Below are 27219 nucleotides of genomic sequence, written 5' to 3'. Positions count from 1 at the left end.
TTCAGCAACTTAATGCTTAAACCACTAAGAATATTAAACTGGAAGTCACAGTAAGTAGGAATGCGCTTCTTCGTCAACTGTCGGATCACTTTCCGGAGGGTAATATTAATCCCATTAAAAAAAACAATAAACAATAATAATTTGGTCCACTTTAGCCTTAATTCTGAAGCCGGTTGCCTTGTAAGTCACGTTACATGACTGTGAGGGGGGAGAGGGGAAGTGGGGTCGGGTCGGGTGGGAGGAATTCAAGATTTCTCCGAAGTGTGGGATTGCTTAGGAAAGTCAGCAGTGAGATGAGATGAATGCTGTAGCCTGACAGGTAAAGGAGAGGCCCCGGCGAGGAGTGGACCCGGGTTCGATTCCCGGGCAGGTCAGGGCGAAACCTTAGGCAAGTTTCCTTACTGCACAGTCACACACACACCTCTATTTACCAGCAGTAAGTAGGAACCCGGCTGTTAGTCGCTTTCCGGGGGTAATAATCCCTTCAAAAGAAAAAAAATAATTTGGTCACTCAATCCACGACTATTTGTGGGGACGCTGCTGTGCAGAAATGGCTGCCGGGTTTGGCCCCCAAAATTCCACAGTCACTCCACTTTACAGTATATTCCGTGAAGCGCTTTGAGAGACCCATCGATGGAAGTGCTGTGTCACACCCCAGGATTGTTGTTATTAAAATCTTTCCTGGGAGATGAAGTGGAGGAGATCAAAGGGACGGTGATGAGGAATGGGATAATTATTATATGTTGCATTTTGCTTCCACCCGTCCCCCCGTCCCCCACCCCGGCCCCCTCCCTCCCTCCCCCCCGTTTCATTGGGAGACTGAGCCATGTGAGACGACCCCCCCCCCAATTGTGCGAGATAACGTAATGAGGAGGGGGGGAGAGAGAGAGAGAGGGGGGGCGAGCTTCTGCCCATGCGTAGCTCGCTCTGATATCACGTTGCATATATATATATATTTAATGCTGACATTGTGCTGCCCATTGCTGCACCGTTACCATTAACACAGCGCGGGAGGGAGGGAGTGTGGGGGCTATTTTTGGTGTCTTAAGACAATGACTCTCTTCTAATAAAGTGAAATGATGTCAACATCTTTACCACTGTTCCCTACCTCTGGTTTATCAAATGCAACAACAACAACAACAAGAACATTTGTGCGAATTAGTATACATTGCATTTCTTTAAGTCACCAAATATAGCGATTCCTTTGCCTTCAGCAGCCCGAGGTGCTTGGTTTTTTTTAAAAAAAATAAGACAGGTTTTTGAAAGGAGGGAGGAAGGGAAAGAGAGAGAGAGAGAGAGAGAGAGGGGGAATTTAATAATAATAATAAAAATTATTTAAAAAGAAATTGCCCCCTTTGAAACACGAAATCCGTGTCCTCTTGTCTTCTATTACTGCAAATTAAACGATACTGCAGTGTATTTTAACCGGTGTCTCAAGAGCAGACGCCCACAGATTGACAAGGCGTTGACTTCACACCTTCCGTTAACTTACATTAAATTGCATTAAAGTCGTGATAAGGCGCCATGTCAAATGCAAGGATTATCAAGTTGTTATTATTAAAGCAAGGATTATTAAGAATTATTATTATCAAGCTGGTTTAGAAACCGGTTTCTTCTCCTCACCCCCCACCCCCCCACCCCCACAAGAAAAATCTGGTTGGAGACTAAGGTGTTTTCTTCCCCACAAGTTCTTAAGACAATGATATACAAAAGGATTCAGATACGGACGGGGAAAGCTTCTCTTCTCCTGTACCTTAATGTTGAGTGGAGATGGTAGAGGGAGGAGGGAAAAGAGAGAGAGAGAGAGGGAGAGAGAGTGCGCGCAGTGCCTGATTAAGAAAGGTACGTCTCAACCTTATCCAATATGTCCTGTGCTATGTTCAGGACCTTCTGCTCGTCTGTTGCCTTGGTTTGGAACACCTGGTTGGGAATGAGAGACTGTGGCCAGCAATTGGGATACTGGGTTTTCTTGCTGTCCACTCCGAGCTCTCTCAGGTCGCTCACTAGGCTCTCCAGGTTGGCTAGGTCTGGGCTGAAGGCGGACACTTGGCGGGCGAGGACGGAGATGGTGCCGCTGATCAACTCACCCCTCTTCGCGTAATTGGTTGCGATCAGGGCTTTCTCCACCGCCTGGTGGACCTTGTAATAAACCCACTCAGTCGCCCTGCGGCCTAGGTCATGGGAGGCAGCTGCAAGATCGCACTGTGACTGCTTAAACCAGCGCTGGCCTTCGGCTTTGTCTGGCCGGGCCCCGTCCTGGCCACCCGCCCAACCCCTCTGTTTGCCGTAAGCCCGCCCGCTCTGCGTGCCGTATGTCCCCTGGTGGTTCCAGTACCAACCCTCGTTCCTCCAACCGTGTTTCTGGTACCGGCTCCTACTCTCCCTCTGCCCCCTCGCCTCCCTGTTCCACTTGCTGAAGTCGGTGGAGAAGGTCCTTCCGCCCTTCTGTAGCAATTGGATTTTCTCGGCCATGTACTGACAGAGTCTGGTCGCTTGCTCGGTCTGCTCCAGGTTCTTGTCCGGGTGCCACTTCAGATATAAGCGCCTGATCGCCTTCTCTCTGTATTCTTTGGGAAGCTTCCAAATTGTGGCCAGTTCCTCATCGATTTCTCTCTTGAGGTCTTTGAAGGGCTTGTCAAAATTTGGCCTCCCTCTCGGTCCACCTTGTGCGCCATCTCTTGGTCCTTCTCCCAGCGCATCAAATGGTCGATCATTGGGGCTATTTCGCTTGCTATGATCATTGGGGCTATGTCGCTCACCAAATACCAGGCAGGTGTCCTCCAGTCGTGGCTCTGAATCAAGATCGTTCTCCTTCTCCTCAGACTTGCACTGGACAAACTTATTGGGATCAAAATCCTTATCTTCTTCCTGGGGCTGCTTGAATCGGACAAACTTATAGAGATCAAGATGTGTGACATCGATGGTGGAGTCTGTTCCCACCTTGATCTTATAGCGACGCAAGATGGGGGTCTGTTCCAGCTCCTTGTCGTCAAACAGCTCAATGATAACGGCGTAGACGTAGTGCTCACTCTTGTCCTCTTTGTAGCCGACATACTCACCCAGGATGAAATTGTGCATGAAGTCCATCTCAAGAGTGTGAATCAGGATTTCAGGGATGAGATCACCAGGATTGGGTGGTTCCAGGGAAATTTGTGACTCGGAGCTGGTCTCATGGATTCCTCTGTCTTCCAGAAGTTTCTGGATATCGTTGGCCTTTTTACAGCTGAGCATCATTATGAGGATCAGTACTGAATTTGTGCTTAATATATTCTTCAACAGCAAGTTGATCTCGGTCGACAATGAATGAATGATAGCGGTCTTCTGGTGAAACTGTATATTGTCTTTGTGCTCCAGGTAAACCACACAGCTGCCCGTGTTGCTCTTCTTCGTGAAGACGTGTTTTTCGCGACTGGTTTCAGTCAAGTCTTTGTCTCCACATCGCAGGAAGGTCTCCAGCTTCTCATAGCAGAGGATCTCTATGTTGGAGAAGACACGGTCACAGTCAGCCAGTGCTTCATCTTGCGATATCTCTCCGTTGAACTGACTCCTTAACAAACTCACCAACCCAGCTCTGAAACATGGGGACACAAGAAGGTCATGAAATGCGCCTCGGAACTCACACTGATCTGCGTAGGGACAGGACTGCAGAATGGACTCATTGAGAAGCTCTTCGGTGACCTCAGAGAGCATCTTGGGGCGAATTTCTTCTGGTAAAAGTTTTAAGTATATGATCTGCTGGTAGGTGTCGCCGGCGAGGTGGCACATGTGCAGATCCACAAGAAAAGTAAACTCCTTTGACAAGGCAACCACATTCCTCTTTGAATGCGAAGAGCTCCTATCGTTGAAGCATAAGGTGTTGGATGGAAACAGATCATCGTCAATGGACGGCAGGTACAGCGGTTTCAGACGGTTTAGCTCCCGCTCCGAAGGATTGGACGCTAAGATCAGGAAGAGCTGCTGCACGCTTCGCTTCACGGCCTTCATCTGGTTTGGATTCAGGCAGGCCTTGGCCCCCATGACATCAACGTCCTTGTGAATAGCCCTCAGGACCCAGGTGAAGTGGGAAGCCGAGGCCTCCAACGCCACCCCAATCTTCTGGAAGAACTCCTGATAGGGAGCCAGTGGGGGCGGGAGTCTGTACAGGTAAGGTCCGAACTCGTCGTGGTTTGGAAACGAGATGACCACCTGGCTGGCTTCCACCAGTTTGGAGCCGTCTTCAACCAGGACAACCGGGAGGCCGGCGAGGGACTGGCCATCGATGGAAGACTCTCGAAGGAACGCATAACTGGCCTCCAGGACCTTCTTCCGCGTGTCTCTGGTGGCAGGGTTGTTGCACTTTGCCGAGCAAACATTCCGGAGGTTTTCCACCACCGTGTTTTCAGATGGAGCACCAACGGCCCCGGCAGCCTTCACCAGCTCACAATTCTTGTCACAGTTCTTGGGCAGGATAGACTGGCAGGTCCACACCAGCTCTGGCTGGTTCTCTCTGTGTACCAGTGATCCCCTGAAGGCGATGAACTTGTGTTCCTTTGTATGAGGTGTATACAACGCGCAGAGCTTATGATCGATTTCAAGCGGTAGGATGAATTTAATGCATGACATCCTTTCGCACAACGACAGACGCTTATCTTTCTCCAATTTCAATTGGAGGAAGTGAGCAAGCAAGACTTCGCTCTTCTTCTTCCGCTCCATGAACTCCATGCCTCGCTCAGCGCCCTCCGCCACTTGAGTTGCAAAGTTGACGTAGTCTTCCTCGGATACCTCTGTCTTCAGGCCCAGTTCCTCAAACATTCTCTGCAGGGCTAAATGTTCCTGCATGTATTGAAAATACTTCACGGGAATGAATCTGTCTTGGGGGATCATGAGTGTGAACAAGTTCACATCCTTGTTGTAGAAATAAGAGACCTTCCGAAAGACGCCATGGAAATCCTGTACAAGCCTCACATCTTTAAGAGCCTGGGCGATGTTATCCTTCTTATTGTAGTATTCTAAGTACCGTGTGCGGATCTGAAAGAGCAGCTGGATAATGTACACTTTTTGGTCATCAGCAACTTGCATCACGTTCTGGAGGAGATAACCCGTGAAGAAATCCAGGTCGTCTATCTTTTGGAAGTCCAAATCTTTACACAGTTGTATGTTCATTGAGTTGGGGTTCAGGAACACACTCAACTGGTCCAGTTGATACAACTCTGGGAAGTGTGTATTAATCTGAGACTCTAGAATGTAGATCTTCTGGTACTTGGCAATGCTTTCACGTCTACCCTGCATGGTTAGGAACAACGGCAGTGACTTGAATTGTTTCTTGTATTGGACTTTGTTTTTACTCTTCCTCATCCCTTCCAGAAGGAAATGGCAAAGGTTCCCAAACTCGAGGTCGCTCAACGTAGACCAAATTAGACGCCTGGAGCACAACTGGTGCAGAACAGAGGTTGGGTCACAGGTGTTCATTGAACAATCTTTTAGGAAATTTAAACGCATGGTGATAGCAATATATTCCCTAACTACCTTCCCAAAGCCAAGCTTCAGTAGGATCTGTGCTGTGCTGTTGCTTTCTGTTTCGTACAAGACGCTGGCCACTTGTCTCAGAGGCTCGAGCTGGTGGTCCTCGCCTTGACTGGGGAAGGCCACAGGTAACAGAGCAATGTCCGAGAACAAGGATGTGAAGGTTTTGATCTGCTTGGTAAGTTTCTCCGGGTTGGACTCATCAAACTGGCTTGCAAAATATTTCCACACTTTCTCCAGCCATTCCACAAATGCCTTGTCCTTTTTGTCAAATCTCAATGTCTGTAGAGGGTTGCTTGGGTTAACAAGTCTCCTCAGTTTGTCCTGGATGAAGGGCAGAGAGTCTGACAATGGGAAGTCTTTCAGGAAACCTGCCTTCTCCAAGTGGCACTTGTGAGATTTGTGGATATCATAGTTTGCAAAGTGGATCTGTTCCTCTGGGAATAAGTCATGGAATTTACAGATGTATTTGGGAGCTGACAGCTGAAACTTTCTCAGCAGGTAGTCTTGTGTGACCAGCAGAGGCAACTCGACTAGGCAACCGTAGTTATTTTTTGCTTTATTCTGGAAATCTGACATGCAGTAGCTCAGCAGATCCTTGCAACGCTTATCATCGTTGATCACAGATGATTGGAGGGGCATAGGAAGCCCACTGTCAGTGGTCACACCTGGCTTGTTCAAGGGATGGATTCGAAGGAAGTTCCTGACTGTGTCTGGGCTCAGGGAAACGCTCTCCACCTTAGCCATTTGCAGCGCTTGATAAACAGTGTCCATCGTTTCGCATTGGTGGAGCAGGTTCATGCCAATGTTCTCGAGGTGTTCAGTGAATTTTGAGGAATGAGTCGGAGGCAAACTGATAACAAAGTGAGGCACTTGGTCTTGGGTTTCCTTTCTCAGACTCGACCAAGTTATTCTCTTTTGTTTGACCGTGTTTGACCATGTTTGACCATGTTTGATCTTGTTGGTAATGTGTCTGACAACTGGGAAGAGCGGAAGGTTTTCCCTGTTGATGGATCTGTACACCTCGTTAACCATCTCATGCCAATCTTTGGGCACAATTATAGAAATCCAGGGAAAGAGTCTCAGATAATTGGTTTCGATATATATTCTACCCAGTTCATCCCAGCGTCTGTTCAGGTCATATTTGATCCTGAGGTACTCCAGCACGTCTGCGTATAGAGGAGCGATCACGTGCGTCTTCAAGAACTCGTTCCAACGCAACCTGCTGCTCTCACCGTCCTGTTTCCAAAGGCCTCGCCGGGAGGCGTCCACCGCAAAGTTACCATTTATGTGCACGGGCAGGAAGGTCTCCACCGGCAGGGGCAGCGAACAGAAGACCTTACCGTGGTGGAAATGTGGGTCAATGGGGACAGCAATGGAGCCCCGCGGCACATCTGTGCTGGAGTTAACTTGCAACAAATCCTCTTGGTCATCGGTTGCACCGACCCTATCTGCCAGGATCCACTTCGATTTGTTAATGGCGGAGTGGATCTCCATCTCATAGATCACCTGAAAGGGCTTCATCCGAGTGGTTGAGCTCGCTGCTGCCTGTCTGATATGTTCCCTCAAACTCTTTTGTTCTCTTGCGCTTTTCTCTGAGAGCTTGACTTCCACAAGAAAGTCTCTTTGAACTTTGCCTGTGTCAACGTTGATTTGGTGGAAAGCAACTTTCTTGATGTTCTTTAAGAAGAGCAGCAAGTGCCCAGAGTCCTCTCTCAGGGCCTCCAGCAAGTCATGGATTTCCTTCTCGGACACGGACTGGTCAGAGATCTCGGAGGAGCTCGCCATCCCTGCCGTCCTGAGGGGTAGGCGGAACATGGTGCCTTTGTGGAGGTCGAAGAAGGACGAGAGGAATGTTTGATAGACGTCTTGGAACATGGTCTTGAACTCTTCGTTGATTGTTAAGACTGCTCCTGGAGAGTGTCGGTTGGCTGTCTTGAAGAAGGCGAGATTTGGATCAAAAATACACAGCTGGCTGTCCCCAGATATGAAAGAGGGGCAGTCCGTCAGGTGGTAGACAGAGTTGAACCCAAGGCCGTATTTACCCGTCTTCTCGGGATTGTTACGCTTGCCCCCCTCCCCGAGTTGCTGAATGCCTTCGATGTCCTTGTCCGTGAACTTCTTGTTGTTGTAGACACACAGCGCGGGACCCTGGAGTGCGTTCCACTCCTCTCCAAAGGTCTTGGTGTGGCCGTGCTTCCTGGGGTCCCAAATGAAGTGGATTTCTGAGGCCTCCGCATCATCGGCGTTCTGGATCAACTCCTTCAGGATGTCCTGCTTGGAGGGATAGGCCAGGATAATATTCTTCAGTCGTGTGGTCAGCTTTTCGTACTGCCCGAACTCCCGGGCCCACAGAGACATGTCTCCAACCTGGAGCTCCTCCAGTGCTCTGTTCCTAGAGGTCCTCACGCCGAAGTACAGGGCAGTCTCCCTCGATATGTTCCCGTGACACACGTGTGTGCCTTCCGTGACTGGACGCCAAGGCATATCGTTATAATACAGCGATGTGACAGGCCGCAGGACACCGTCCTGGTCAAGCAAATAAACACTCTCGGAGTCTGAGTCCCTTTCCCCCGGGTCCTCAATAAACCCAGTGGTTATGATCCTCAGGCTAACAGCGAGGTCACTGTCCGACAACCTCGAGCCATCGTACTTTTCCGACATCCTCTTGAGGACAGAGACGTAGTCTTGCAGCTGGAAATGTTCCTTCATCTCCAGGCACTTCCACAGCCCCTCACAATCCACGTACTCTTTGGGAACCTCGTAGAGGTATGGCTCGATATCAAAGGACACCTTCTGGGCCACCAGCTTGACGGACACGAATTCCCCGTTGACGAACACGAAGGGAAATTTCTGAGCCGCGTGACAGATTTGCTTCTTGCAAGCGGGATCTGCCTTCAGCTGCTTGCAGAGGTAGCTGTAACATTCCTTCGCGATCAGTTTCCGATCGCTGGTGGGCAGATGGGCACCACCGTAGGCTTGTTTCAACTGCTCCAAGACCGTGCCCACCAACGGCACCTTGTCCAACCCCAAAAATCCAAGGACCTTCTTCGAGATCTTGTGATCTTTGAATTCCTCTTTCTCCAAAACTGGCTCCGTCATGTTAATCAGCCACCGGTGCTTGTAACTATACAGATCGAGGGGCTTCATCCAGCTCACGCCCTTGTGTCTTTGGTTACAAGGGCGCCGGGCGGGCAGGAATGTTATCCTCTGGAACTGCTCTTTCTCCTGATCATTGAGGTTCTCCTGGTCCTTCAGCAAGTCCAAGATGGATTGGGCTCTTCGGAAGCATGTCTCTGTATCTCGCTGACTTAGCTCTGGGATAGTCCCTGCTCTCTCCATCAGCTCTTGCGTGGTGGTCCGATCTTTCTGCATCCCCAAGGTTTCCAGCCTGGCCAGCCTCCTGGAATGGAGAAAATCCTGGGAAGTTCCCTGCGGGAATCTGCCCTCGACCTGGTAGTAGAGACAAGCTAGCTTGCCATCCGGGTGCACCAGCTTGTTGATGTACTGTAGGTGCCCTCCTCCTTCGTGGGTTGGCACACACGGTACCCCCTGCAGGAGCCGGTCGATACGTGGGTCGTTCATGTCGATGGCGTGTAGCACGAAGGCGGCGGCCACGGCTGGAGTCATGGCCTGCAGCTCGGGAAGCAGCACCTCCCCATAGAGACGTTCCCAGTCATAGGTATTTTGATTGACCAGGGCTCCGAGCCCACAGACCGCAAAGCTCTCCCGCACCCAGTCGGGCAGCGAGACGCCGAGCGGATGATCAGTCGGCCACACCTTTGCCAGGTGCCCGGAGAGGGCTTGGAAAGCGCTTGCTCCGAGCGTGGGGTGGTCCATGACGGCGCTTTCCAAAAAGTAAGCCTTCTGCATCGAACACCAACGGGTGCCGTCGCTGAACAAGTTGACGGGACAGCCGTCAATCCCGTCCGCAAAGAGTCTGTACAGAGCCCGAGCCACCGCGGAGAAGCGACTGGAGACGGCTTTGACATCCGGCCAAAAGGTGTAGTAATGGTATTGCTTCAATTGGCCTCTCTCGGACATGGCTTTCAGCTGCCAAAGTGCGGTGATGTAGGCGGAAGCCACTGGGTCTTGAAGCAGGGCTTGGTTCCACTCTCCTTTGGGCCCAGTGCTCCACAGGTCCTTCCTGTTGGAGGAGACAGCGAAAGTGCCGTTGATCTGGACGGGAAGCTGACTGTGGATGGGAAGCGGCAGGAAGCAGAACACCCTTCCGGCCAGAGCGCTGAGGCCCGGCTGCCAGTGGGAGGCGCTCTTGCTCAGGGGCACGGCCACGCTGCCCAGCGGGAGCACGAAGTTGCCCGTCCCGGCCCGAGAGATCTCCAGCGCTCTGCCTGTCCCGAAGCAGGAATGCACCAGCCAGCAACTCAGCCGGTTTCGTTCTCCCAACTCCGTCTCTTCCTCAATCTGCACGATCCGTGACTCCCTGAAGTCCGCGATCGCCCAGTGCTCGGCTCCGACCGACTGCTCCTGAATCCTCCTCGTCGGGAAGTCCACCTCCACCTCCAGGATCTCCAGGTCCTCCTTGCGGATGCGGATTTGGGTGCTGACGGACTCCTGGTCAGAAGGGGACCCTGCCTCTGGCAGGTGTTGCAAGGAGACTTCTTTGATGCTCCTCAGGAAGACCAGGAGGTCAACCGCACCCTCTCGGAAGTTCTCGGTCAAGGCACTGATTTCTCGCCAGCCGTACACAGTGCTGCACATCTCGGAGGACCTGGCTTCCCTCTCGGTGCGGAAGGGAAGCTTGATCAACGTGCCCTGGTAGTGGAAGCTTTTCCCAGGGCCTGGGCTCATGTTACACCCGAATATCCCTTGGTAGGGCTCGAACTGGCCAGGGTACATGCGGAGCAAGCGTCCGTACACCCCGAGGTTGAGCTTGATGCCAGGGTTGGCTGGGCTCTTGATGACCTTACTGAGGTGCGTCACGTTGGGATCAAAGATCAACACGCACTGGCCGCTCAGGATGGCGGGCACGTCCGTCACGTGATAAACAGAGTTGAACCCCAGTCCAAACTTCCCGATCTTCTCCGTCCGCTTCTCCTTGGAAGCCGCCCCAACCCGCACGATGTTGACGAAGTCCTCGGGAGTGAAGAGCTCATCGTTGTAGGACCAGAGCGCCGGCCCATGACAGGAGGCCATGCCAGGGTCGATCAGGCTCTCGGGCGGGGTGGAGTTTTGCCGCATGTCCACCAGGAACCGGCAGACACCTGCTCCCGCATCCTCCGCATTCTGCACCAACTCTTTGAAGAGATCATGACGTTGGTCGTATTCCTTGAGGATGTTCTTGATGCGAAGGGTGATGGGCTCGGATGGGCCACACTGCTCGATCTCGATGAACTCAGGGTGCAGGATCCGGGTGCGTAAATCGGGGACCCCCAGCCAATCGAGGGTGGCCTGGCTGATCTCCGCGTGAGCAATGCTAAAGTCCTCTTTATCCTGTAGGAGCTCCTCAAGACCGTCCTTGCTCCCGGTGCAGAAGAGAGCATTGGAGGCCGGCTCCATGGCAAACCCGCCTTCTCCCACCGATGGGCACACCACAGGAATGGGCAGGTCATCGCTGGCTGCCAGACCCCTCTTCCTCATCCAGTCGAGGACCGAGAGCACCAGCTTGAGTTTGTTGGGGTCTTCAGACCCTGATTGAAGGTCGATCTTCTCCTTCAAGTGGTGGAGGATCTCAGCCACCTCCTCGTCGCTGTAGTCCCTCTTAACACCGCACTCGGTGAACAAGCCTCCGTACGACGCCATTTCCCATGGGACCTTTTCTATGTAGAAGCTGAGATCCAAGCCCTTGGGGTAAGCAAGGACCACTAGGTGGGAGGGCGAGAACCTGGCCCCGTTCCACACCCAGGGCAACTCTGTGCCCTTCAGGAGAGGCTTGAAGTCGGGGAGGTGGGCTTGCATGTGCTGGTAGATGCTCCGGAGCTGAGTCTGTAGATTGAAGAGACCGCAATCGCTGTCGTCGCTCGCCTGCCCCATTCCCAGAAGGTTGTCCAGCACCGTCTGGGCTGGGGGCGGGCGTGACAGCCCCAGAAACTTACCTGCTTTGGGGGTGAACAGGTCGGTCAGAGGCATGGCCGAGCCCACTATACTGGCAAATTGTGCAGCCCTCAGGTCCTCGGGCTCGTGAAAACAGGCTCGTCCGTCCTCATCAAGGCCACCGGGGACCCAACGTGAGGAGCGAATCCGGTCCAGGGTGGCGGATGTGCAGACGGACAGCACACCCGTCGTGTTGCACACTCTGATGGCCGCTGCCGCCTTCTCCACTCGGAGCTTGTGCCCTCCAGCTCGGCCCCCGGCCCCCGCCACGCTCTCCACCGTCTTCAGCAGGTGGTCCGGGCCCACTTTGTCCAGGGAGGTCCTCAGCCCAAGGCGTTGCAGCGAGTCCAAGACCCCGGGGTCAGTGTACACCGCGGGGGGGAAGAGGTGGCTGCTCTCAGGTTGGAAGAGCTGCTGGAAGGTGGGTTCGCGGGGGTCGAAAAGATCGGACGCCCGGACCATTCGGTCTCCGGACGCCAGGAACGCCAGGTCCCTGCATCCCTCCAGCACTTCCCGATTCCGGAAGAGGATCTCAGAGTTTCTCAGGACCCACAGCATGACACTCTCGGCCTCCGGGATAGGGTAGACCCCACTCTGTACTCCCCTCACCATGAGCAGCGTGGCTCCCACCACCGTCAGGGACCTGCTGGGCGCCAGCAGCTTACACTCCGCCGGGGAGCAACTCACCACGGTCTCGGGCAGGAGGACATCTTCCGGGATCGTGAGCAGGTCCTTGTTGCTCATGGCCAGTTGGCCGGCAAGAGGCACTAACTTGTCCCTCCGATACCCAAGGGACGGCATCTGCTGGAAGATGGGAAGCCTCCCTAGTAGGTGTTTCTCCTCTTGGCCGAGGAAGGGAGCTTCGGTCAGGTAAGTGCGCAGAGCCTGTCTGTCCCGGATGGTGAATTTCGTCATCTCCCGCACCACATGGTTGGAGCCCAGGTTGAGAAAGATCCTCAGGACGTTGTTGGCATTGGGAGCCAAGATGTAGTCACCGAGCTTTGGGTGGTTGAGGAAGATCTCCACGCATCGGATCACTCTCCCGCCGAGATCCTCCACCAGGCCGGCAACGGACCCTGGCAACTCGGAGCTGCTCTGCTCCTGGAAAATCGCCGAAGTGGTCGCAGAGAGACGGGCCAGGCGAAGTCCCTCACCTCCTTCATCCTCATCACCGTCACCCAGCGGCACAAGAGGCAGACCCTCAGCCTTGCCCAGCCCCCTCGGGCAGTGGTCCCGCAGGAAACGCCAGAACGCCTTCAGCCAGCCCACCGGAGGGTGTCCGGCCTCGCTCGGGTCCCACGTCACCTCAGCCGAGGTCCAGTCCTTCGGGAGGGACTGTCCGGCTAGCCGCAGGATCAGGGCACTGTCCAGACACACCAGGCTTGTGAAGATTTCTGCCCGAGAGAGAGGGGGGGAGAGAGAGAGAGGGGGGAGAGAGAGAGAGGGGGAGAGAGAGAGGGGGGAGAGAGAGAGAGTAAAAACACCGGAAAGTTACAACAATGATAATAATAACCCTCGCCTTTGATTCAAAGCTTTATCACGTCGTCGAGACGTCTCAAAGCCCTTCACGGAGTGAGGAAGCTCAGGGTGAATCGAAATAATGGTGAGTATTTGGATTCCCGGAGTGGTGGGCGGGGGGGGGGGTCGCAGGTGTTTCGGGGCCGGAGACTCTATCGAACTTGTTAGGTCCGGGGATGAAAGAGGTGTAACTGTAAACCGGACAAGAGTGTTGAGGCCGGGCAGACGCGAGGCGGTGCGTGGGTGGGGGGTGGGTGGGGGGGGGGACACTCACTCCTACGAGCAATCTCCTTCAGCTGTTCCTCCACATGGGCTTGAAGATCCCTCGGCAGGAAACGGCCCTCAAAGCCAGGGAGCAAAATCCTGGAATCCGTAGAAAACATCATAAAGTAATCAGCAGTGAAGTAGGTGACTGGTTTTGGACGGGTTGAGGGGGGAAAAAGTGTGGGGGCGGTGGGGGAAAAAAATGGGGGAGGGGGGGGGACAAAATGGGGGGGGTGGGGGGTGGGAGGGGAGGGGGCAAGCTTGTCGGCTAGGATATCGGGAGAGAGAAACTCTTCCCTTCTCCTCCCGTTAGTCTGACACGAGGCTTTAACGTCTCGTCCGAAAGACGGAGGCAAGACGGTGCTCCCCACCCCAACACACACACACACACACAGAACCCCCCCCCACCCCCTGATACACACATACACAGGCCGGTCAACTTATCGGTAACTCACCGGGGGAAGTTCACCGTTTCGACCAGGGTCAGCCCGTGGCCGGGGTCGGTCCTCAGGAACCGGGCGAAGGAGCCGTCGCGGCGGGGAAGCAAAGGCAGGGCGTTGAGCTCCCCGAACCGCCCGTCTGCCAGAGCGAACTCCAGGAGCAGCAGCTTCTCTGCCGGGGTCAGGCCGGCGCCGGTGCCCACCAGAGCCTGGCGGAGGGAGGCGGGGGTCACCATGTGATTCCCCCCTCCTCCTCCTCCCGCCGCCTCCAGCACTCTCTCCACTGCGCGTAACACATGGCTCGGAGCCTCGACCAGCGGCTCACCCGCGCCCGCCAGCGCTCGCGCCAGCGCCTGCCGCAGCACCGGCCGGACCCCGAGTGGCACGAACACGGCGCCTTCGGCTTTGACCCACCGTGGGTGGTTGGTGGCGGCGGTCAGGCGCAGGGCTTCCAGTCCCGCCAAGCGCCGGCAGATACCGTCTCCCGCCACTGCCCAGCGCTCGATCCGCCCCGTCTTGTCCTGGTCCGGCCACAGCCGGTAAACCTCAGCCGGCGACACCGAGTCGGTGGCATCGACCAAGGCGACGGCGTCCAGGACTAGCTGGTCGTAGGCACGGGGCAGGACCTCGCTGACCAGCAGCTCGTTCCACCGGGCGGCCTCGTCGTGCTGCTGGTCCGGTTCCGGCCACTTGACGTGCCGCCGGTTGTCGGTCAGCCCAAAGGAGGCGTTGAGGTGGACGGGCAGCCCCGTGCGGTTACTCTCGTTGTCCGGCAGCGGCAGGTAGCAGCTCAGCCGCCCGGTGAAGCCCGGCTCCGGCTCGGTCAGCGGGAACGCCAGGTCCACCCTCGGGGTCAGGCTCAAGCTGGCGGCCAGCCCCGCCAGGTCCTCGCCCGCCCCGGTGCATGTGGTCAGCAGCCACCGACAACTCTGCCCGGGACGCTCCTCCTCACCCTCCTTCTTCTGGCGCCGGGCTACGGTTTTGATGCAGGTACCGGACCCGCCCGCCCCCGGCGAGAGGAGTGGGAGGTCCTGCGCCACGGCGCTGACCCGCAGCACCGTCTCGGTTCTCTCCCCGTCAGCCCGCAGGTACCCGAGGGAGACGGAGGCGACATGGCGGAGGAAGAGGAGGCTCATGTCGGCGTCGGCGGCGAACGACTCGAACAGCTCCGTGACCTTCCCGGGGTCGTACAGGGTCTCGGAGATGGCGGTGGGCGCCCGGCGTAAGGGAAAGCGGAACAGGGTCCCGCGGAAATACCGGCTCTCCATTGCGGCGTCCCAGCTCATGGCACCATCCACTTGCCGCAGGACGTCCCGGAATGGTTGAAATTGGTCCCGGCACCGTTCCAGCACTTCCCGGTCACCCGCGTCCTCCAGCGACCACCGGCGGCCGCCCTCGCGCTCGAAGATCGTCTCCCGGGGCTCCAGCATCGCCACGCTGCTCCCGCTGAATATAGCCGGTAAATCTACCGGGAGAGAGAGAGTGAGAGAGACACAACAACAACTTGGATTTATATAACACACTCCACGCCAGACGGCGTCTCAGAGCGCTTTACAGTAACGGATCCCGGGGCCGAGCTGGGGTGGGGGGTGGGTGGGGAGGGGGAGGAAGGTGACCAAAGGTGCGGTCGAAAAGAAAGGTCTTCAGCAGAGACCTGAAAATGGGAAGGGAGGGAGCGAGACGAAGGGAGTGAGGAAGGGAGTTCCAGAGCCTCGGGGCGTAGTGGCTGAAGGCACAGCTGCCGAGGGTGGAACGGAGGACTCGGGGGATGAGGAGGGGCCAGACCCGGAGGAACGGAGGCAACGGGCACTGTGCTGAGGAGAGAGGAGGTCAGGGAGGTCGGGGGGTGCAGAGGAGTGCAGGGATTTGAAGACAAGAGCGAGGATCTTGAAGCCGATCCTCTCTGGGGCAGGAGCCAGTGTAGTCTGGCCAGGACTGGGGGGGTCGGGGATCGGGGTTTGGGGATGGGGGGGAGGGCCAGGACTGGGGTCTTCGCTACGGGACTCCAAAGATGGGGGGGGTGGGGGTTCAAGTCAGCACTTTGCGGCTGAGCTGTCTGGGCGCGGACAATAATAATCCTTGCATTCCATCGCGCGTCTTCAATGCGTCGCAAAGTGCTTCACAGGATACACGCTGCAAAGTGGGTCGACTTTTAATCACCTGTGATGTGGTAGACGGAGTTGAATCCGATTCCAAACTGGCCCACCTTGTTGGGGTCGTTACGTTTGACGCTGCAGCTGATGGTCTGAATGCCCTCCCAGTCCTCCTCGGAGAACATGGAGTCGTTGTACACGAAGAGGGCGGGTCCTGGAAGGGAAAGGCGACAGCACAGAGGTTGCAAAGTGACAGACAACTTGCAGCGCCCATCGCGCTGGGAAAGGGTCTCGGAATGCCGTGGGCAGTGACCTCCCGGCGGGAATCACTCACCTTGGAAGGGCTCCAGCTCGGGCAGGACGAGCGAGTGGGACGGGTGTGTCCGCTCATCAAACAGAAAGACCACCTGGCTGGCCTCGGCATCGTCTGCGTTCTGGATCAGCTCCTGCCAGAACGTTCACAGATGATCACAACAAGAACGATAATAACAATCCTTGCTTTGACGCAGCCCCTGATCACGTCTTCGAGACGTCTCAAAGCGCTTCACGGGATATTCTCTGAAGCGAATTGACTGGGTATTTTGTGGGCGAAACGCGGGAGCGAAATGCGCAACAGTAGCGTCCCCACAAACAGATTGGATGGAATATTCTTTTTAATGGAGAAAGCAATCCGCCAATCGACTAACAACCGGGTTCCTACTTACTGCTGGATAAACAGCAGCGTGCGCGTGGAGTAAAGAAACTTGCCTACGTTTTTGCCCCGTCCGGGTAATCGAACCTGGGTCCTCTCGCTTGCGAGGCGAGCGCAGAAATCACTGCCCTACGACTCAATATGCCCAATACCCTGTCCTGTAGCTCAGTGGTTAGAGCACTCGCTTTGCGAGCGAGAGACCTGAGTTTAATTCCAGGCAGAGGGCGAAACCTTGGGCAAGTTTCCTTACTCCACACAGAGCCTAATAATAATCCTCCAACACCAAAAACAATAATAAATTGGTCATTTTCAATCCACGACTGTTTGTGGGACATTGCTGTGCGCAATTGGCTGCCGCGTTCGCCCACAAATATACAGTCAATTCACTTTACAGTGTGTTCTGTGAAGCGCTTTGGGACGTCCTCCCGACGTGAAAAGCGCTATATCAAATGCAAGGATTATTACTATTATTATTATTATCGTAATGTACGACTTACCTTAAGGATCTGCCCACCATCAGGATATCGTCGCAGGATCCCTTTGAGGTAGTCCAACAACGACGGGACCTTTTGTCCGAAAGATTTTCTACGCCGAGAACAAACAGAAAAGGCCCAAGTTAATGAGACAATCGACACCCGAGTCGCTCGCACTGAAGCACCTCGAAAAGAAGATTATTCAAGAACAACAAAGATAGTAAAATGTCTCTAAACACCACTGGGAATTTCAGAGTAATAATACCTTGCTTTCGGCATCCTCCTTTCCCCGGGTGTTTTCCAGCAGCTAAATCAAAAGAAAAAAAAGTTAGGATTAGGACAGTTGGCATGTGTCATAAAACATGTGGAGTCCTGTAGCTTAGTCATTGGAGCGCTCGCCTCGCAACGAGACCTTGAGGGATAAATATGCCTCAGAAGCAAAGCTCAAGCCGTTAAAAGGACAAATAAAAATGGTAGACAAAAGAGAGAAGGACGATTAAATGAAACTGGTCTGTTTCAGGTAAAGCGACCTGGGTTTGATTCATGAGAGGACAGGCAGGTTGGGCAAGTTTCCTTACGCCTCACGTACGCCTGTTTACCTCGCAGTAAGCAGGAACCCGGTTGTTCGTCAATTGGCGGATCGCTTTCCGGGAGTAATAATCCCTCCCAAACTATTAATAATAATACTAAAAGTAATAATAATTTGGTCACTCATCCACGACTGTTTGAGGGACATTACAGTGGGCAATCGGCTGCCGCGTTTCGCCCACAAAATGCACAGTCAATTCACTTTACAGTGTACTCTATGAAGCGCTTTGAGGAGTCTCAAAGATGTGATAAGGCGCTGTTTCCAATGTAAGGATAATTATTATTAATTGTTATCATTTATTATTATATTTGCATAATAACTAGCTGTATCTGTTGCAGCTACACTCGTGACCAGTTTCATTTAATCGTCCTTCTCTCTTATGTCTACCATTTTTATTTGTCCTTTAAAGGCTTGAGCTTTGCTTCTGAGGCATATTTATCCCTCAAGATTAAGAAAATATGCTGTTGAACTCGCGGGTATCCCTTGTTCACTGATTTGCACACGTATCCTTTTGGGAGGACTCAGTGGGTGAACTCCTGTAAGAGGACTCCTGTCGCTGTCTCTACATCAATGAGACATACATTTCATTTAGGCTCTACGACAGACACACATTTTATCTTTATTAGGGTACGACCAGAAGGGTGTATGACCTCTGCCGCTACGGTTCTTGCCGAATACCACGCGTGCTTTTTCAGAGCTTAATTAAAGTATTTTTTTTTAAATATATTTTTTTATATGCAGCCCATCAACGATAGGAAATTCCTGAAAAAAAGATGCCCGTGACACGCTCCCACGCAAGACCTTTCCGATGAGGCACAAATCATGTCTCTCTGGCGATGGGTTATTGCGATCTTGGCGGACGCACAGACGGACATTTTATCTTATCAGTATAGAAGATAATCCTTAAATTTGATACAGCGCCTTATCTCGAAGTGCTTTAAGGGAGTTGTAGAATAATAATCTCAAAGGTGCGATAAGGCACTATATCAAATGCGAGGATTATTATTATCAGTTAAGTACAGTGCACAATTAACAAAGTACAAAGAGAAAATAAATACAATTATTATTGTGGTTTTGCAAGTAATTGAGAAACACGAATTCCAAAGACCGGATGGCATTAACCCAATCAGATTTTTTTTTTGGGGGGGGGGGGGAAGGGGGGGAAAAAACTTCACCCTCCCTCCACTTTACTTGTATGCAACTCTCCCAACTCTCAGTCACTCAATTCCTGTCCTAAAAAAAACACATTTCACATCAAAGAGTCCCATTTTATTTATCCAAACTCACTCTCTCATCCACTCAAACCCCAAATAACCTACAACCAGAAATCTGGCTCCTGTGGTTATCTTTCCCCCTCTCTCCTTCCCCCACCCCCCCTATCTCCCCCAAAAAGTTACCATTCCCCCCACACACCCCCCACCACCCAAATCGCTCTCTCAACCTCACGCTCATTAATTCATTTAATTCATTCATTCACAACCGATTGAATCACTCACTTAATAGCATTTCAACTGCAACATACAGTTTGGGATGGGATTGAAATGGGATTTGGAAATTGGGGAGAGGGGGAAAGGGAGAAATGGGACAAAAGAGAGGGGAATGAGAGGGGGGGGGGGGGAGTAATGGGAAGGGGAAATGAGAGAAAAGGGGGGAAATAGGGGGAAAGGGGGCAAAAGAGAGAGGGAGGGGTGGGGAATGAGAGAGGGAAATAGAGAAAGGGGGAAAAGAGAGGGAAATAGAGAGAGAAAGGGGGAAAAGAGAGGGGGAATGAGAGAGGGGGAATGAGAGAGGGAAATAGAGAGAGAAAAGGGGAAAAGAGAGGGGGAGAGAGGGGGAATGAGAGGGAAATAGAGAGAGAAAAGGGGAAAAAGAGAGGGGGAGAGGTGGGGGAATGAGAGAGAGATAGAGAGAGAAAGGGAGAAAAGAGAGGGGGAGAGAGGGGGAATGAGAGAGGGAAATAGGGAGAGAAAAAGGGAAAAAGAGAGGGGAATGAGAGAGGGGGAATGAGAGAGGGAAATAGGGAGAGAAAAAGGGAAAAAGAGAGGGGGAGAGGTGGGGGAATGAGAGAGGGAAATGGAGAGAGAAAAGGGGAAAAGAGAGGGGGAGAGAGGGGGAATGAGAGAGGGAAAGGAGAGAAAGGGGAAAAGAGAGGGGGAGAGAGTGGGGGAATGAGAGAGGGAAATGGAGAGAGAAAAGGGGAAAAGAGAGGGGGAGAGAGGGGGAATGAGAGAGGGAAATAGAGAGAGAAAAGGGGAAAAGAGAGGGGGAGAGAGGGGGAATGAGAGAGGGAAATAGAGAGAGAAAAGGGGAAAAGAGAGGGGGAGAGAGGGGGAATGAGAGAGGGAAATAGAGAGAGAGAAAGGGGGAAAAGGGAGGGGGAGAGAGGGGGAATGAGAGAGGGAAATAGAGAGAGAGAGAAAGGGGGAAAAGGGAGAGGAGGAAAAAGAGATTGATCTCAAACCTCACATATGAACAGCTTTCGACACGTAATCAAAGATGAGGAGAGAAACCGAAGTTGAGAAGAAGAACTCAATCGCTCTTTTAACTCTCCATCCGATGTCTCCGAGTGACTGAAGGTCTAATCCTTCAAACCTCAGAGCCGCACAGAGATCACCGATCGCAAGTCATGGTTTGGGGGAAAGCGAAACTGCAACGGTTCAGAGATTAACACAGAGATCAGGAATCGAAACTGCTATAACCAAATCGTGTGTATATATACTATATACTATATACTATACACTTGTATATGGTGTGTGAGGTGCACACACACACACACACATCACATACAGGTATATATATACACACACACACACACACACATCACATACAGGTATACATACACACACACACATCACATACAGGTATATATATACACACACACACACACACACATCACATACAGGTATATATATACACACACACACACACACACATCACATACAGGTATATATACACACACACACACACATCACATACAGGTATATATATACACACACACATCACATACAGGTATATATATACACACACACACACATCACATACAGGTATATATATACACACACACACACACACACACATCACATACAGGTATATATATATACACATCACACACACACACACATCACATACAGGTATATATATACACACACACACACATCACATACAGGTATATATATATACACATCATATACAGATATATATATACACATCATATACAGATATATATATACACACATCACATACAGGTGTATATATATACACACATCACATACAGGTATATATATACACACATCACATACAGGTATATATATACACACACAACAAAAATCCTGTTGTTCGCTTCACGGCTCTTTGCGGGAATGTCGCTGCGCGCGTAATTGACTACAAAATGCAGTCACTATGCTTTTCAGGGCTTTGAGATCTTTCTGGGCGATAGATCAAATGCATTGTTGTTATTACGTACACACATCGTCTAAACTGATGCTCCAATGCAGCGCTGCGGTGGGTCTGTGTGGCATTGTTGGAGGTGCCGTTCTTCGGGTGACAATGTTAAAACCCTCTGTCCTGTTCAGGTGGAGGTTAAAGATCCTATGGCTCTCTTTGAAAATAGGAGTTTATCTCTCCCGGTGTCCTGACCCACAGTCCCCCAGATACAACTGGCCACTCACTCCATAGCTGTTTGCAGGACATCGCTGTGGACGATTGTGCTGCCACATTCATCTACAAATACACAGTCACTTCACTGCACTGTGACTTTGAGATGCCCTTTCGACTTGGGGAAGGATGTCTCAAAGCCTAAAAAGTAATTTGTTGTACTTAACTTTGTAAACATCTTTGAAGATTCAACAATAACTTTCAAAAGGGCATTGGATAGGTACCCGAAAAGGGAAAAATGTGCGGGGCTGAGGGGAAGGAGCGTGGGAGTGGGACCAGTCGGGTAGGGAGACAGCGCAGGCACAATGGGCTGAATGGCCTCTTTCGGTGCTGCAAGATTTTAGGATTAAATCACCCTTACCACAGAACACAACTAAACTACAACCTTAAACTGAGTACAGTGACACCTCAACCTCTCCCTTTCTCTATCCCATTCCTTCCCTCGCTCCCCATCTCCTGGTATTGTCCCGCTGATTGTCCACTGCTCCCATGAGGGTCATCCTGATACCGGGGGAGAACTCCTCCGCCCCATTAAGACCCAGATTATTGTTCAACCTTAGCACAGCAGAAATGACCAGCTCTAAATTAGCAAAAACAACAGAAAGCCAGACAGTAAGCGTGGCACAATAAAGCCTACAGATTAATACGTTTGAGCTGATCGAGCAGATTGGACCTTAAACAATGCTCATCACCCTCTGAAAGTATTGCCTGTTGACAGTGGATTGTTCTTTAACCCATTTATGATGAGGCGGCACAATCAGTGAGCTGGGAGCTGCTGTATATAAGGCAGTGAACCGCAGAGGTCTGTTGTGGAAGCAATCTCCGTGACTCTGAGCTGCGGAAACATCTCCTACACAATGGCTACCAAATGGGGCATCTGCTCGGTGGGAAGGATCTGCCATGACTTCTTGGTGGCTTTAAGGTCTCTGCCATCAGAAGATCATGAGGTAATCACTGCATCGGATTACTGAGAGCCACATCGCCTCCAGACGGCAACTTGTTTTGGGAGAGATTGAGGCCAAGTTAAAGAAGGGTTTGCTGGCTTAGGGCAGGACAGATGTCTTTATGTGTCGCAGTGTCTGTTCTAAGCTTCACTTGAACAGACCCGGGTAAAAGGGGAAGAGAGAGAATATTAATAATAATCATAAAATGCAAGATTCTGCAGATGCTGGAAATCTGAAACAAAAACAGCAGTCACTGGGAACACTCAGGTCAGGCAGCGTCTATGAAGAAAGGAAAGTGAATCAACGTTTTGGGTCCACGACCCTTCGTCAGAACAGGACAATAATCCTTGCATTTGATATCGCGCCTTATCACGTAGTTGAGATATCTCAAACCGCTGTGTTTGTGATTAGGAAGAACTTTGTATTTTTATAGGCCCTTTAATGTCAAAATGTCTCAAAAGTGCTTCACGGTTCATTACCACAAAGTGTGTATTTGTGAGAGGGAGGGAACACGAGAGGGAGGGAGAGATGAGAGGGAGGGACGAAAGAGGAGAGGGTAGGGAGGCGGGGAGTGTAAGGAAGGGAAGAGGGGAGGAAAGAGGGGGAGCGGAGTGAGAGAGAGAGACAGAGAGAGAGACTGGTTGAGAAGCTCTCAATACCAACTGAACAATTGTTCCTTTCCCTCCCGCAGGTGGTTTGTGTGGCATCTCGGGATCTCTCGCGAGCCAAAGCCTTCGCCAAACGGCACAACATCCCCACTGCCTACGGCTCATATGAGGAACTGGCACAAGATCCCAAACCTGGTGAGCGCGCACGAGTGTGAGAGAGAGAAATGTTTAATGTCCAATTATAATGTGTTAATTAGCACATCACACATCACATTTTACACCCAGTAATCCTGTTTGGGAGAAGATTTGGGGTTCAATGTCTTTGCTTCCAACATTGCTCCCCTGTCTCGACTAACACCTTAACAGGATTTTTTTTCCTGGATTGAGGAAGACAGAGAGAATAAAATCAGGTGGTTGGGTTATAGTAATCCACTGGTATTCCAGTACAGTAAGCTTGACAGGAAAAGTGCTTTGGGAAACTACCCTGCGTGAGGGGCGCTATATAAATGCAAGTTGTCGTTCTTATTACTGTAGAGTGAATTGATTGTGTATCTTGTGGGTTGTGGGGCGGGAGGGGGTAAGAGAAGGGAAATGAAGGGAAAGACATTTAGGAGAAACTGTTTGTTGACAGACATCATCTACGTGGGGACGATTCACCCCTGTCACCTGGAGGTCGCGCTGTCCATGATGGAGGCCGGGAAGAACGTCTTGTGTGAGAAGCCATTGGCCATGAACGAGGGCGAGGTCCAGGAGCTGGTCAGGACAGCTCGCCAGACTAACATGTTCCTCATGGAGGTCAGCTGGATACTGGTCAGGATGTACTGTACAGTGGATTGATTGTATCTTGTGGGCAAAACGCGGCAACCAATTGCGCACAGCAGTGTCCCTTAAACAGTTGTGGATCGAGTGATCTTTTTGGAGGGAATATTATACTCAGAAAGCGATCCGCCAATCGACTAACAACCAGGTTCCTTCATACTGCTAGGTAAACAGAGGCGTGTTTGTGGAGTAAGGGAACTTGTCTAAGATTTTGCCCCGTGTCCTCTTGCTTGTGAGGCGAGCGCTCTAACCACTAGGCTATAGGACTCCACACTGACCTGCTTTCTCCCCCTCACCCCCAGGGATTATGGACTCGTTTCTTTCCAGTCTCCAACACCATTCGGAGCCTCCTGTCGCAGAATGTCCTGGGGGATATAAAGATGGTTATAGTCGAGCAAGGCATATACATGATGGACACTCCTCGTCTGATGCAGAAAGAGCTGGGAGGTGGGGTGCTCCTAGACATTGGCTGTAACAGCATACAGTTTGTCTGTATGGTTTTCAAGGGAGAAAAACCAGACTCCATTGATGCCACTGGATTCCTGACCCACACAGGTACATGTGGGAAACCGCCAATACTTTCCCAAGGGACTCCCTGTGGAAAACAGAGTGATTAACTGGAACATCATGGAGGGGGACGGGGGGGGGAGAGGGGAGGAGAATACAATATTCAACAACAATAAATGACATTTACACGGTGCCCTTTTCACATCGGGAGGATCTTTCGATCTCCCTGCTCCCCCCCCGCCCTCCACCCCGACACCCAACTCGGGTTCATAACTCTGTCTGTCCTCTGTCCAGCACCTTGGGACGTCTTCCCGATGTGAAAGGCGCTTTACAAATGTCATTTTTGTTGTTGTTGTTGTCCCGAGGCACCGGACAGTCAGGGATTTGGACACGAGCAGGGGGTTGGGATCAGGAGAGGTGGAGCGAGGGTAGGGAGGATGGGGGTAGTTAGGAAGATGATCGAAGGTGCGTTGGTAGAGGAGAGCACAAGGAGAGACCACGGCTGTTTTTTTTTCTCTCCCACTGATGGACAGTCAGTGATTTGCACCCGAGCTGGGGGATGGGATCAGGAGGGATGGAGCGAGGGCAGGGAGGGTGGGGGTAGGACTTCACAGGTTGGGTGAGTCACACTTGTACCCTCTCCTCTCGGCCGGCCTAGGTGTTGACGAGTCTGTGACGATCGTGCTGAAGTACTCGGGAAAGAGGATGGCTGTTGTGACGGTGACGATGGCCGTACAACTGACCAACGAGGCGACCATTGTAGGGACCAAGGGCACCATCAAGGTAAAGCTGTGCTGTAATGTGGGCCAGTGGGCAGACAGGGGACAGACCCATCTCTCTGACAGACTGAAACCTCAGCCGGTAGGAAATTAATGCAAAGATGGGAAGGAACGAATAAGAGGCCCAGAGATACATCATCAGACTCGGTCCAGGGGGAAACAGGGGGAAACTCCCACATCACCTCCCTCACAATATTTACCTCCACGGAAAAAGGCACAGCAAATCCTGCAGCGGGAAACTGCTTAATCTTCAAGCGCTCTGGGACGCTGCCCTGCGCGAGGGGCACTTCTATAACTGCAAGTTGTTGTTGTCGTTAGTGCGGGGATGGGGAAATTGGCACTGTTGTGATGTTTTACTCCTTTGTGTTGTTAATCCCCGAAGATCCCTGACCACATGTGGTGCCCGACTCGCCTGGTGGTGAACAGAGAGAAGCAAGAGTTCCCCCTGCCCGAGCCCTCCCAGCCTCTCAACTTCCCGCACAGCATGGGATTGCGCTACGAGGCCGAGGAGGTCCGTCAGTGCCTCCAGAAAGGTGAGCTTCCGCCCCGTCTCACCGTTACCACACCTTGCACTTGCCTCTCGTGAAAACTATTAACCTCCCCAGCTGCGAAGGTTTCTTTGGTCGCAAAGCGCGTTATGGTGCAAGGGCAGGAATCGGCAATCGGCACAGAAACCGCACCGTGTCAACGAGGTGCCTTGTCAAGTCGTCGGGACATCTCAAAGCGCTTCACGGGAGTTTACGGTGCAGTAAGCTGACTTGTGTGCGTTTGCGAGGGCAAACACGGCAGCCAATTTTGCACACGGCGACGTCCCCAAAATGAGCCGTTAATTTATTGATTTTTAAAAAAAAAATTCGGGGTGGGTGTGGGGTGTGGGGGGTGGGGGAAGAGGAAATTAACGACCGGTACAGCCTCTCTGGTAAACACATTGCCACGCAAAAGTACAGGACGAGACTCAGGGACTCTGTGTGACTGAGAGCGTTTGATATACGGCCGATGCGCACGTTTGCACCGAATCTCTCTCCGTGGCCAGCCTCTCTGATGCCATTTCATGTTTGAATCCCCAGGCCTGAAGGAGTGCCCCCTGATTCCACTGGCTGAGAGCGAGCTCATCGCAAGCATCATGGACGAGGTCCGCAAGCAAATAGGAGTGATTTACCCACAGGATACGGTGCCAGGGCCCAAACTGTGCCAACAGCAGGGGGAGCCCAGTGCTGCAGCCTGGAAGCAACGCACTAACATGTAGCCGGGCAAAGAGCTCCGGACACACAGATGCCAGCCGGTCACTTCCTGGGAATAAAAGTTCTTCCCATCTCCTAAAGGCACTCAATCAGGCAAATTCCACCAAGCTGCTGACAGCAAGAGCTTTGAAAACTAACCCCTATGGTAGAGGAATGTGCCAGCCAAGATTGGACCCCAAAATAATCATAATAATTCTTGCATTGGACATAACGCCTTATCGCATTGTCGCCTTCACAGAAAACGTTGTAAATTGGGGAGACTATGTATTGTGTGGGCGAAACACGGCAAACGTTTAAATTGCTGGCAAAAAAAAATAATAATTCAGAAACCACTGAAGGTTGTAACTAACAATATGTTATGTAACTTGCTCACGCAGCTCAAAATAAAAACATTGCTGGCATCGTCACGGAGAATTACTTTTCATGGTAGCAAAACTCGTCCTTACCGCACAGGCTAATCCTTAACGAGGCTCAATTCCAGTTACAACACAATTGCACGACACTCAGTTAGTGAGTGTGCGAGTTCATTGATCGCACTGGAGGAAGCGTTCAGGTGTTACAGGGCTCTGTCCTCCCTCCACAGGAAGTGGGTGAGGGAGGAAAATCTACCCACCAAGGCCCTGAAATCCTAAAGTTTAGGTGGTTGGAATGTTCAGTTTGGTCTTGAAAGCTTTTACATTAAAACCCTCAAATCAATATTCCACAACTGTGCGCCTTGAATATTAAGAGAGTTGGTGTAATTTCAGGCCTCTGTGGTCCTAACTAGCGACCCCTGTTGGACCACGGGTGACTATGAGGACACGGGCATTTGATGTGGGAAGATATGCATTGAGTGCACTTCATCTGCTCTGCCACAAGAGAGCTTCCTTTCCCAATCCTGAGCACCATTTGCTCAAATGACTCTCAAACATCACAACAGCAGCATCCAAACATTTCACAGGTTTGCCTTTAAAAGTCTTGACCAAAGAAATCAGACCTCAGCAGCCTACTTTCTTCCCTTCATTCCCAACGTCAGGGTCCTTCCAACCCTACAGCATCGTCAA

At 51.9% G+C, this 27219-nt stretch overlaps 2 protein-coding genes across 2 annotated transcripts; one reads left to right on the top strand and one right to left on the bottom strand.

Moving 5' to 3' along the window:
* Positions 1-1326: 1326 nt before the first annotated feature.
* On the bottom strand, positions 1327-17334 carry LOC103189548 (sacsin-like). The gene is made up of 7 exons (XM_042344926.1): positions 17301-17334; positions 17060-17147; positions 16206-16317; positions 15939-16085; positions 13794-15243; positions 13349-13437; positions 1327-12950 (listed from the first exon to the last, which is right to left on the bottom strand). Exons 1-7 carry the CDS (start codon positions 17312-17314, stop codon positions 1834-1836), a joined length of 13017 nt encoding a protein of 4338 aa, XP_042200860.1. The 5' UTR covers positions 17315-17334; the 3' UTR covers positions 1327-1833.
* Positions 17335-22106: 4772 nt separating this feature from the next.
* LOC103189533 (trans-1,2-dihydrobenzene-1,2-diol dehydrogenase) lies at positions 22107-26476 on the top strand. The gene is made up of 7 exons (XM_007909964.2): positions 22107-22225; positions 22914-23025; positions 23462-23625; positions 23952-24204; positions 24815-24939; positions 25318-25468; positions 26003-26476. The coding sequence occupies exons 1-7, from the start codon at positions 22136-22138 to the stop codon at positions 26179-26181; spliced, it is 1074 nt and encodes a 357-aa protein (XP_007908155.1). The 5' UTR covers positions 22107-22135; the 3' UTR covers positions 26182-26476.
* The last annotated feature ends 743 nt before the right edge of the window (positions 26477-27219 follow it).

Source organism: Callorhinchus milii, unplaced genomic scaffold, assembly GCF_018977255.1.
Source record: "Callorhinchus milii isolate IMCB2004 unplaced genomic scaffold, IMCB_Cmil_1.0 Scaffold31, whole genome shotgun sequence".
In the NCBI taxonomy this organism is placed as follows: Eukaryota; Metazoa; Chordata; class Chondrichthyes; order Chimaeriformes; family Callorhinchidae; genus Callorhinchus; species Callorhinchus milii.
Note: the sequence above shows the minus strand (reverse complement) of the source record. Positions and strands in the feature narration are given on the sequence as shown.

What these genes read in the sequence shown, in the direction of transcription:
- LOC103189533 (XM_007909964.2), top strand. Translation starts at nt 22,136, where the DNA reads ATGGCTACCAAATGGGGCATCTGCTCGGTGGGAAGGATCTGCCATGAC. An exon ending in TGCCATCAGAAGATCATGAG is followed by an intron (nt 22,226 to 22,913) that starts GTAATCACTGCA and finishes TCCCTCCCGCAG; the next exon opens with GTGGTTTGTGTGGCATCTCG. An exon ending in TGGATTCCTGACCCACACAG is followed by an intron (nt 24,205 to 24,814) that starts GTACATGTGGGA and finishes CGGCCGGCCTAG; the next exon opens with GTGTTGACGAGTCTGTGACG.
- LOC103189548 (XM_042344926.1), bottom strand. An exon ending in ATGGTGGGCAGATCCTTAAG is followed by an intron (nt 16,318 to 17,059) that starts GTAAGTCGTACA and finishes ACGTTCTGGCAG; the next exon opens with GAGCTGATCCAGAACGCAGA. An exon ending in GAAGGAGATTGCTCGTAGGA is followed by an intron (nt 12,951 to 13,348) that starts GTGAGTGTCCCC and finishes TCTCTCGGGCAG; the next exon opens with AAATCTTCACAAGCCTGGTG.